At 49.5% G+C, this 11,850-nt stretch overlaps 1 protein-coding gene across 1 annotated transcript; it reads left to right on the plus strand.

Moving 5' to 3' along the window:
• The first annotated feature begins 5,220 nt into the window (after positions 1-5,220).
• LOC143927189 (uncharacterized) lies at positions 5,221-11,588 on the plus strand. The gene is made up of 2 exons (XM_077451164.1): positions 5,221-5,547; positions 9,115-11,588. The coding sequence occupies exon 2, from the start codon at positions 10,391-10,393 to the stop codon at positions 11,288-11,290; it is 900 nt and encodes a 299-aa protein (XP_077307290.1). The 5' UTR covers positions 5,221-5,547; positions 9,115-10,390; the 3' UTR covers positions 11,291-11,588.
• The last annotated feature ends 262 nt before the right edge of the window (positions 11,589-11,850 follow it).

The raw sequence follows: 11,850 nt of genomic DNA on the forward strand, positions 1-11,850 counted from the left end.
ACAGAGGAGGAGGGGCTGTCCTCCATTTTCTCGTAGCTCACAGAGGAGGAGGGGCTGTCCTCCATTTTCTCGTAGCTCACAGAGGAGGAGGGGTTGTCCTCCATTTTCTCGTAGCTCACAGAGGAGGAGGGGTTGTCCTCCATTTTCTTGTAGCTCACAGAGGAGGAGGGGCTGTCCTCCATTTTCTTGTAGCTCACAGAGGAGGAGGGGTTGTCCTCCATTTTCTCGTAGCTCACAGAGGAGGAGGGGTTGTCCTCCATTTTCTTGTAGCTCAGAGATTCAATCTTCCTGTACTGACCAAGGGAGTCTGTCTGCAGACTGGAGCTCCACATTTGATAGAAAACATGTGACTTCTAATCCATTTTTATTTTCTTATGAATTTTAATGTAACAAACATTCAACAGACACAACTGTTGGAAGTGGAGGTCGCGTGTTTCCCATCACATCTGCATTTCCCGGGTGTCCGGCGTAGTGTCATATTTCGCTCGCCATCGTAGAATGCTCCGGAAGAGACGTTGCGCCATGCGTTCCAAAGGATTTGTGGCAATGCAGACCACTGAACCCGTCAGATAATTCCCTCCCTGAATCCACATAGGGGGGTAATTCCCTCCCCGAGCCCCGGTTACCCGCTCTCTCTCTCCGCCACTCTCCGCTCCGTCTAAAGTTTAATTTATCTGACGGTTTCACTGAACTGCATTGCCGCAAATCCTTTGGAACGCATGGCGCAAGTGTTTGGAACGCATCGCACATGCGCAGTGCTAAATTTCTGGCCGCAACGTCATTTCCTGAACGTTCTACGATGGGGAGCGAAATATGATACTACGCCGGCTGCAGACTGGAGCTCCGCCCTCCACAGTTTTATTTTATTTTTTTTCAAATTTTTAACCCTTTCGCTGCCAGAGCTGTTTTTGCAATTTTTTCTGTAGACATGTTTAAAAAATATTTTTTGGCCTGAAAATTACACCTAGCGTTAGTTCCCATTTTTTATGTTGCACAAGTGAATTTAAAGGGGGAAAAATAAACTGCTGATTTCCCTTGGCCAAAATGGCGGTGCCAGCACCTGAGAGCTTATTCAGGAATTGGCTCGGGTGAAGACACCGCTGGATGCCGAGCGGGTAAGATCCCTAATAGTAAAAGTCAGCAGCTACAGTATTTTTGACTGCAGACTTTAATTTGTCTTTAACATTTTTTTATCACATAGAAGAGGTATTTGGGGGGTTTTGGGGTCTGTCAGTGGGGGGAGGGTGGTATTTGGGGGTCTGTCAGTGGGGGGGGTGTGGTATTTGGGGGTCTGTCAGTGGGGGGGTGTGGTATTTGGGAGGGTTGGGGGTCTGTCAGTGGGGGGAGAGGGTGGTATTTGGGGGTCTGTCAGTGGGGGAGAGGGTGGTATTTGGGGGTCTGTCAGTGGGGGGAGAGGGTGGTATTTGGGAGGGTTAGGGGTCTGTCAGTGGGGGGAGGGTTGGGGGTTTGTCAGTGGGGGAGGGGTGGTATTTGGGGGTCTGTCAGTGGGGGGGGTGGTATTTGGGAGGGTTAGGGGTCTGTCAGTGGGGGGAGGGTTGGGGGTTTGTCAGTGGGGGGAGGGGTGGTATTTGGGGGTCTGTCAGTAGGGGGAGGGGTGGTATTTTGGGGGTCTGTAGTAGGGGGAGAGGGTGGTATTTGGGGGTCTGTCGGTAGGGGGAGAGGATGGTATTTGGGGGTCTGTCAGTGGGGAAGAGGGTGGTATTTGGGGGTCTGTCAGTGGGGGAGAGGTTGGTATTTGGGGGTCTTTCAGTAGGGGGAGGGGTGGTATTTGGGGGTCTGTCAGTGGGGGAGAGGGTGGTATTTGGGGGTCTGTCAGTAGGGGGAGGGGTGGTATTTGGGGGTCTGTCAGTGGGGGGAGGGGTGGTATTTGGGGTCTGTCAGTGGGGGGAGAGGGTGGTATTTGGGGGTCTGTCAGTAGGGGGAGGGGTGGTATTTGGGGGTCTGTTAGTAGGGGGAGAGGGTGGTATTTGGGGGTCTGTCGGTAGGGGGAGAGGGTGGTATTTGGGGGTCTGTCAGTGGGGGAAGAGGGTGGTATTTGGGGGTCTGTCAGTGGGGGGAGAGGTTGGTATTTGGGGGTCTTTCAGTAGGGGGAGGGGTGGTATTTGGGGGTCTGTCAGTGGGGGGAGAGGGTGGTATTTGGGGGTCTGTCAGTAGGGGGAGGGGTGGTATTTGGGGGTCTGTCAGTGGGGGGAGGGGTGGTATTTGGGGGTCTGTCAGTGGGGGAGAGGGTGGTATTTGGGGGTCTGTCAGTAGGGGGAGGGGTGGTATTTGGGGGTCTGTCATTGGGGGGAGGGGTGGTATTTGGGGGTCTGTCAGTAGGGGGAGGGGTGGTATTTGGGGGTCTGTCAGTGGGGGGAGAGGGTGGTATTTGGGAGGGTTGGGGGGTCTGACAGTGGGGGAGGGGTGGTATTTGGGGTCTGTCAGTGGGCGGAGAGGGTGGTAATGGGGTCTGTCAGTCGGGGGTGGTATTTGAGTGTCTGTCAGTGGGGAGAGGGGTGGTATTTGGGGGTCTGTCAGTGGAGGAAGGGTGTGGTATTTGGGAGGGTTGGGGGTCTGTCAGTGGGGGGAGGGTTGGGGGTCTGTCAGTGGGGGGAGAGGTTGGTATTTGGGGGTCTTTCAGTAGGGGGAGGGGTGGTATTTGGGGGTCTGTCAGTGGGGGGAGAGGGTGGTATTTGGGGGTCTGTCAGTAGGGGGAGGGGTGGTATTTGGGGGTCTGTCAGTGGGGGGAGGGGTGGTATTTGGGGGTCTGTCGGGGGGAGAGGGTGGTATTTGGGGGTCTGTCAGTAGGGGGAGGGGTGGTATTTGGGGGTCTGTCACTGGAGGGAGAGGGTGGTATTTGGGGGTCTGTCAGTAGGGGGAGGGGTGGTATTTGGGGGTCTGTCATTGGGGGGAGGGGTGGTATTTGGGGGTCTGTCAGTAGGGGGAGGGGTGGTATTTGGGGGTCTGTCAGTGGGGGGAGAGGGTGGTATTTGGGAGGGTTGGGGGGTCTGACAGTGGGCGAGGGGTGGTATTTTGGGGTCTGTCAGTGGGCGGAGAGGGTGGTAATGGGGGTCTGTCAGTGGGGGGTGGTATTTGAGTGTCTGTCAGTGGGGAGAGGGGTGGTATTTGGGAGTCTGTCAGTGGAGGAAGGGTGTGGTATTTGGGAGGGTTGGGGGTCTGTCAGTGGGGGGAGGGTTGGGGGTCTGTCAGTGGGGGGAGAGGGTGGTAATGGGGGTTTGTCTGGGGAGAGAGGGTGGTGTTTGGGGGGTTCTGTCAGTGGGGGGTGTGGTATATGGGGGGCTGAGCTTGTCTGTCCGTGGGGGTCTGTTGGGGGATAGCATTTGGTGGGGTGTGGGTCAGTAGTTGGGGTGTAGGGGTCGGTAATTTAGGGGGTGTATCTGTTGGGGGCAGGGGGGTAGTTGGTGTCTATCAGTGGGGAGCGTAGTGCAGAGGGTGGGGGGTCTGTCAGTGTGGGGCGTGGCGCGTCACCGAGGAGCCGATGCACTAGCCCAGCGGTTACAATTGACCACCGGGCACCCGCGATCGCTAGCGACAGTGCAGGAATGTGGATCTGTGTGTTTAAACACAGATCCACGTCCTGTCAGGGGAGAGGAGACCGATCACACGTTCCTAGTATATAGGAACACCAACCGGTCTCCTCCCCTAGTCAGTCCCCTCCCCCCACATTTAGAATCACTCCCTAGGTGACATATTTAACTCCTTGATCGCCCCCCCCCCCCCCCCCCAGTGTTAATTCCTTCCCTGCCAGTGACATTTATACAATAATCAGTGCATATTTAAAGCACCGATCGCTGTATAATTGTCAGTGGTCCCAAAATATTGTCAACAATGTCCGAACTGTCCACCGCAATGTCGCAGTCACGATAAAAATCAATGATTATGATAAAAAAATAAAATAAAAATGCAATAAATCTATCCGCTATTTTGTAGACGCGATAACTTTTGCGCAAACCAATAAATATATACGCTTTTATTGCGATTATTTTTAATTTTTTTATCAAAAATATGTAGAAGAATACATATCAGTCTAAACTGACAAAAAAAATTGTTTAAAAAAGAAAAAAAAACTGGGATATTTATTATAGCGAAAAGTAAAAAATATTGTGTTTTATTTTTCAAAATTGTCGGCCTTTTTTTGTTTATAGCGCAAAAAATAAAAAACGCAGAGGTGATCAAATACCACCAAAAGAAATCTCTATTTATGGGGAAAAAAAGGGGCGTCAATTTTGTTTGGGTGTAGCGTCGCACGACCGCGCAATTGTCAGTTAAAGTGACGCAGTGCGGAATCGCAAAAAAAATGCTCTGGTCATTGAGCAGCCAAATCTTCCAGGGCTGAAGCAGTTACACATGACTGCAAAAAATTGCAAAAACAGCTCTGGCGGTGAAAGGGTTAAAGTTGATCAAAAAAACTGAGAAATGCTGATGTGATGGGAAACATGTGTCCTCCACCAGTTGTGTCTGTTGAATATTTGTGACATTAAAGTTTGTTTAAAAAAAAAAAAAAGTGAAGCGGAGGACACGTTTCCTGTCAAACATGGAGCTCCAGTCTGCAGCCACCCCCCCTTTGTTCCGTCAGATTAGACGAACCGTCAAATCTTGTAAGGGAAGTGACGTTCCGTCACGGCCATCTTGGTACACCCTGCACTCGGCCACACTGAGCCTGCAGTCTGAAGCCGCCAAGCGGACATCTTGTTACACCCACCGGAGTTTCGCATTTCACACTAATATCAGCTTATATCGTGAAATGCAGGATTTAGAAATCCGTCCGACTGATTTTGATGTTGTATTATAAAAGCAGCGGCGTTCTGTCAGATCAGCAAACCTGTGAGATCAGCGGGATTGCCGCTGCTTTTAATATTCAACATCAAATTAGCGTGGCAAGCTCCTAAATCCTGCATTTGACGATATAAGCTGAGCTCACTGGTAAAAATAAGTGTGCAATGCAAAACTCCGGTGGGTGTAACAAGATGTCCGCTTGGTGACTTCAGACTGTAGGCTGAGTGTGGCCGAGTGTGGGGTGTAGCAAGATGGCCGCGACAGAACGCCACTTCCTCTACAAGATTTGATGGGTCGCCTAATCTGACGGAACACCTCCTTGCAGATTTTCTCGCCCCACAGGGAAAGGAAAGCATGTATACATTGTATATAATGGAGGAAGATATTTATCAATGGACACATTTCTTCTAAACAATGAGAGGTCATCGTGTCATTACAGGAAAATCAGATCCCTGAGCTACAAGAACATGGACGACACCCCTCCCCCTCTATGAGCTACAAGAAAATGGAGGACACCCCTCCCCCTCTCTGGGCTACAAGAAAATGGAGGACAACCCTCCCCCTCTCTGGGCTACAAGAAAATGGAGGACACCCCTCCCCCTCTCTGAGCTACAAGAAAATGGAGGACACCCCTCCCCCTCTCTGAGCTACAAGAAAATGGTAGCACTGAGGACACCTTCCCCCTCCCCTTCTCACATGTTCCTGCAGCCAAAGACAGACAAGTGGCTGAAGAAAATCCAGAGAGATCGGGTAAGAATGGGGGGCAACGTGGGGTCACTATGGGGGGAGGGGAGTACAGGGAGCTTCCATTTACACCAACACACTGAAGAAAAAGATCAGATCAGGGTAAACTTTGTGTTTTGGACGTCCCAAGAGAGAAGAATTATAACACAGATCACCTACCTGCCCCCCCCACCCAGATCACCTACCTCTTCCCCACCACACAGATCACCACCTCCCCCCCAAAACACAGATCACCTACCTCCCCCCCCACAGATCACCTACCTCTTCCCCCACCCCACAGATCACCTACCTCTTCCCCCCACCCCACAGATCACCTACCTCTTCCCCCCACACACAGATCACCTCTTCCCCCCACACACAGATCACCTCTTCCCCCCACACACAGATCACCTACCTCTTCCCCACCACACAGATCACCTACCTCTTCCCCACCCAGATCACCTACCTCTTCCCCACCACACAGATCACTTACCTCTTCCCCACCCAGATCACCTACCTCTTCCCACCACACAGATCACTTACCTCTTCCCCACCACCCAGATCACCTACCTCTTCCCCACCACACAGATCACCTACCTCTTCCCCACCACACAGATCACCTACCTCTTCCCCACCACACACAGATCACCTACCTCTCCCCCCCCACACAGATCACCTACCTCTTCCCCACCACACAGATCACCTACCTCTTCCCCACCACACAGATCACCTACCTCTTCCCCACCACACAGATCACCTACCTCTTCCCCACCACACAGATCACCTACCTCTTCCCCACCACACAGATCACCTACCTCTTCCCCACCACACAGATCACCTACCTCTTCCCCACCACACAGATCACCTACCTCTTCCCCACCACACAGATCACCTACCTCTTCCCCACCACACAGATCACCTACCTCTTCCCCACCACACAGATCACCTACCTCTTCCCCACCACACAGATCACCTACCTCTTCCCCACCACACAGATCACTTACCTCTTCCCCACCACACAGATCACCTACCTCTTCCCCACCACACAGATCACCTACCTCTTCCCCACCCCACAGATCACCTACCTCTTCCCCCCCACACAGATCACCTACTCCCCCCCCCCCCCACACACACAGACCACCAATCACCTACCTCCTTTGCACACAAAAGTTCCCACAGATCTTCCTTCTTCTCAGTCCCAACAGGATTTATTCACTAAAACAATACCACCTCCGAGAAAAAAATAACAACCCTCCAACATATACACAGGGATGGTAATTTGGGATAGTTGATAAGCAGCGTTGGGTGAACGGTTCAGCCCGAGCATTGGCGGTTTGCCCCATTCGGGGAGCATCTGAATTTGCAGGGTGTGTTCGCCCTACCAAACACCCTGCAATGTGCTGCACAGTGCATTCTGTGCCCTGATTGGGCAAAGCAGAGCCCCCCCCCCCGCCCCAAAACACCCACCCTCCCATGTTGAGGGCATGGGGCCTGGTATGGTTTGGGGGGGGGCACTCGCTCACCCCCCTCCCCTTTCCTGACCGCCCAGGCTGCATGCTTGAATAAGGGTCTGGTATGAATTTTGGGGGGGACCCCACGCCTTTTTAATTTTAATTGTGGGGTTCCCCTTAATATTCTTCAGGTTTGGTATGAACTGGGGGGGGGGGGGGGTGACATACATGCAACCGCAAGTCAATTTAAATGTGATTTAACTCGTACCCCACTTTTATGGCCATTTACTTGCATATAAGCCTTCAAAATTGGCACTTTTTATTATTTTTTCTGGTCGGCTCCCATAGACTTCAATGGGGTTCGCTGTTCGGGTCAGAGCTTTTCCTCTGTTCGGGAGTTCTGCTACAAACCAAACGGGAGGTGTGGGGGGGGGGGGGCTGTTCGGCCCATCCCTATTGATAAGATAAGGAAAGGTGCTGACTATGGAATGAGGAGGGAGAGTCACAGGACGGTCCTAAAACAGTTGGAGAGTTAAGCCGGCCATAGCGCGATCAACCACGGGTTGCAGGAAAGAAAATCACTCAATTTCACCACACAGTCAGTGTTGATGGGGAAATCCCTCCCGCGGAGCTATTGTGTTCTCCTGGTGATGGGGGGGGGGTGGGGAGGTGCAGGGGGTGCCGTCCCTGCAGTGATTATCGCTAGCGGCTGTAGCCATTGCATGTAAAATCTGACAGGCTGGTTGTACCCAAGTTGATAAATCTATCACTTTGGGTACAATCAGCCTGCCCATACATGGTCCTCATGACTAAGCTCCGGGGGGGGGGGGGGGGAGTGAAACGCGTTGGGAGTGTGGCCTGGTCTGAGGTTGCTACTCCATTCACCTTTCCAGGACACCATAGATGTGTGACTTCCAGGGGCTACCCCCTTCTCCCCTTGAGCTTTCGCAGGAGCCAGGACGGGTTCCATCCCCCGTCAGCACTCTGGCAGCAGATGCATTGTCTACAAACCCCCTCACTATTGAGCATGAGCGGCACACATACACTTCCCAGGTCACATGGTGCCTGCTGTAGCCAGCTTTATTTAGAAACCCAAAGTCCACATTTATTCCATTATCTCTTGTGTCAAAAGCAAATCTCATTCCGAGTTCAAAAGTTTTTCCCTTCCCGAGTATTTTTAAAGCAACCAAAACCTTCCTATCTTCCAGATGGGGGACGGGGGTGGGGGGGGGGTGGGGGTGGTCTGGCTGTGAGAAATGATGTCCCATCAGTATGCAGGGATCATCTTCCTCATGTTATCTGGCTCCCGGTCACATTACCTCCCAACCGTCCTGCATTCGCCGGGACCGTCCCGGGATTTGATATAAGTCCTGATGAGTCCCAGAGCGGCGCTCAGTTGCGGAGCAAGTTCTGGCATTTGGATCCAGTGACTTGCCCAGCAGGAGGGCACAAGCTGTGGAGCACCAGTAAGATCTGCCCGCGGCTTGCACTTTGTGTCTGGTGCCCTGCACGGCAAGGCAAGCGTCAAACATTCCCATAGACACATTTCCTAAACCTTGTGGACGGCCTTCCCAGAAGAGTTGAAGCTGTTATAGCTGTAAAGGGCGGAGCCAACTCAATATTGAACCCTACAGACTAAGACTGGGAGGCCATTAAAGTTCATGTGAGTGTAAAGGCAGGTGTCCCAATACTTTTGGTAATATAGTGTATGTCAGATGGCAAGTGGTTAATTTGTAACAGTAATGGATCAAGTACTGTTTGTAGAGTTGCAATTGTCTACTATGGAAGGTCCGTGTCCTGAATGCTGTGTTACATTGGTAGTGAAGGCCTGTATACTTCATTAAATCTATTATTAGAGGGAAAAAACTGCTGTACGAAGCTGAACACACGGCTTCTGATTTATTGTACAGTTTATTTGGGCTGACAATGCATTACAATGTTCTGAATGGGACCAAAGAATGAATTTAAATTATAACAACCAACAGAAATTATGTAATAGAGTAAAATGAAATACAAAAACGTAAACATGTTTATAACATACTCCTTTTACTTTTATTAATGAAGGTTAAATAAAAGAGAAAGCAACGTTACTATAGCCAAATTTACCAAAATTTTTTTTTTTTTTTTTTTTACCTCTATACAGGTGGATTGATAGACCAACTTTTTGGTCAGGTTCATCTTCACAACTAAGTCACCCTGGTGATGGTCACGTTGGTCTTCATAGCCACAACTAAGTCACCCTGGTGATGGTCACGTTGTTCTTCATAGCCACAACTCAGTCACCCTGGTGGTGGTCACGTTGGTTTTCATCATCACAACTCAATCACCTTGGTCTTCATAGTAACATCGAAGTCACCCTGGTGATGGTCACGTTGGTCTTCATCATCACAACTGAGTCACTCTGGTCTTCATAGTATCAACTAAGTCACCCTGGTGATGGTCACGTTGGTCTTCATAGTCACAACTAAGTCACCCTGGTGATGGTCACTTTGGTCTTCATCATCACAACTGAGTCACCCTGGTCTTCATAGTAACAACTAAGTCACCCTGGTGATGGTCACGTTGGTCTTCATAGTCACAACTAAGTCACCCTGATGATGGTCACTTTGGTCATCATAGCCACAACTCAGTCACCCTGGTGATGGTCACTTTGGTCTTCATAGCCACAACTCAGTCACCCTGATGATGGTCACTTTGGTCTTCATAGCCACAACTCAGTCACCCTGATGATGGTCACTTTGGTCTTCATAGCCACAACTCAGTCACCCTGATGATGGTCACTTTGGTCTTCATAGCCACAACTCAGTCAACCTGGTGATGGTCACGTTGGTCTTCATAGTCACAACTGAGTCACCCTGGTGATGGTTACGTTGTTCTTCATATCCACAACTAAGTCACTCTTGTGGTGGTCACGTTGGTTTTCATCATCACAACTCAGTCACCCTGGTAATGGTCATGTTGGTCTTCATAGTAACAACTAAGTCACCCTGGTGATGGTCACTTTGGTCTTCATCATCACAACTGAGTCACCCTGGTCTTCATAGTCACAACTAAGTCACCCTGGTGATGGTCACGTTGGTCTTCATAGCCACAACTCAGTCACCCTGGTGATGGTCACGTTGGTCTTCATGGTCACTTTGGTCTTCAACATCACAACTGAGTTACCCTGGTGATGATCACTTTGGTCTTTATAATCACAGCTGGTGACAAATCCATATGGGTGTTCTGAGAGACGGAAAGCCTTTACTGGAGGGTTCACACAGGACACAAGCCATATCATTCTAAATGTCATGATTGTTTTAGATGTTCATCAACATTGATCCAACATCATAGCACAACAGGAGAAAAATTATTTCAGGGTTCTGGAAGTGACAACAACTTTAAGTCAAATTTAAAGACAGAAGCAATACATTCTCTGGATGGTGACTTCGAAATCTGACCTAACTCAATACCTGATGGAACAGACAGAAGAGAAGCCGGGTTTGGGTTCTGACTGCATCATAGTGTTTCCAATGCAACCAAACCCTGGACTTGGGGGAGCTCCCACTAAAGTGAAGAGATATTTTTGTTCTCTATGTGGCAAAGCTTTCGCAGTAATGTCCCAACTGATCACACACGAGAGGGTTCATACTGGGGAGAAGCCATTTCAGTGTGACTGTGGCCAAGCATTCACAACAAAGACAAAACTTAGCAGACACCAGAGGGTTCACACTGGAGAGAAGCTCTATCAGTGTTCTGAATGTAGCAGACCTTTCCGAGAGAAGGGAACCCTTCTTATGCACCAGAGGATTCATACTGGAGACAAGCCATATAAGTGTTTTACATGTGGCAAAGCTTTTAAAATTAGGTTCGATCTCATCAATCATGAAAGGGTTCACACTGGAGAGCGGCCGTATCGATGTTCCCAATGCGACAAAGCTTTTACACGCAAGTCCAACCTTCTCAGACACCAGACCATTCACACCATAGAGAAACCATTTCAATGTTCGGAATGTGGTAAGGCTTTTCTAGAGATGTCGGGCCTCATCAGACATAAGAAGGCCCACGCTGGAGGAAAAACGTATATAGAGAAGCCTTTTCAATGCACTGAATGTGACAAAGCTTTTGCACAGAAGCCGCACCTTATCAGACATCAGAAGCTTCACACGGGAGAGAAGCCATTTCAATGTTCTGAATGTGATAAAGCTTTTATACAGAAGACGCATCTTATCGCTCACCTTAAAGTTCACACTGGGACACCAGAGGGTTCATCCTCAACTGCTGAGAATAAACTCTGGGAGAAGGGGGGTATTAACGGGGTAGAAGTTATGCTACTGTGACAGAGTTTTGGATGTCCCAGTAGTTCCACATCTCATGCCATCCACCAAACTACCGGAAAGGTACTTTGAAGAACACGCTCGCTACAATTCATGAATGTAATGGAGGGCTGAATTGAGTTCAGCGCTTACGTCCATCAGGCACACACATAGAGATCCATGGATTACTTTACCTTTTTTGAGATAATTTTTGGACATGCACCAGTGACTAAACTGTGTTTTTCATAATGATTCTCCACTATTATTCATTGATTTTTGTATTTATTTTTTTGATTTATGAAGCTTTGATTGAACATGTAATTTGTTTGCATCATAAACGAAATAATTTGCATTCCAACATGTTTTCTTTATTTCCAGATCTCCACTTAACGCAGCCTTTCTCAACCTTTTCAACACAGAGGAACCCTTGAAATAGTTCTCCGGTCTCAGGGAACCCCTGCTAAAAAAATCAGAAATCTACAACTCATGATACATTAGTGTGATGGTCAGTGGGATGAATGGTCCTTAGCCCTTGTACACACAGTCGGAGATTCCGTCGGAATGTTTCCTATCGGACCGCTTTG

The sequence above is a fragment of the Lithobates pipiens genome, unplaced genomic scaffold, assembly GCF_037356315.1.
Source record: "Lithobates pipiens isolate NorthernLeopardFrog02 unplaced genomic scaffold, aLitPip1_a1.2 Scaffold_23, whole genome shotgun sequence".
NCBI classification, from domain to species: domain Eukaryota; kingdom Metazoa; phylum Chordata; class Amphibia; order Anura; family Ranidae; genus Lithobates; species Lithobates pipiens.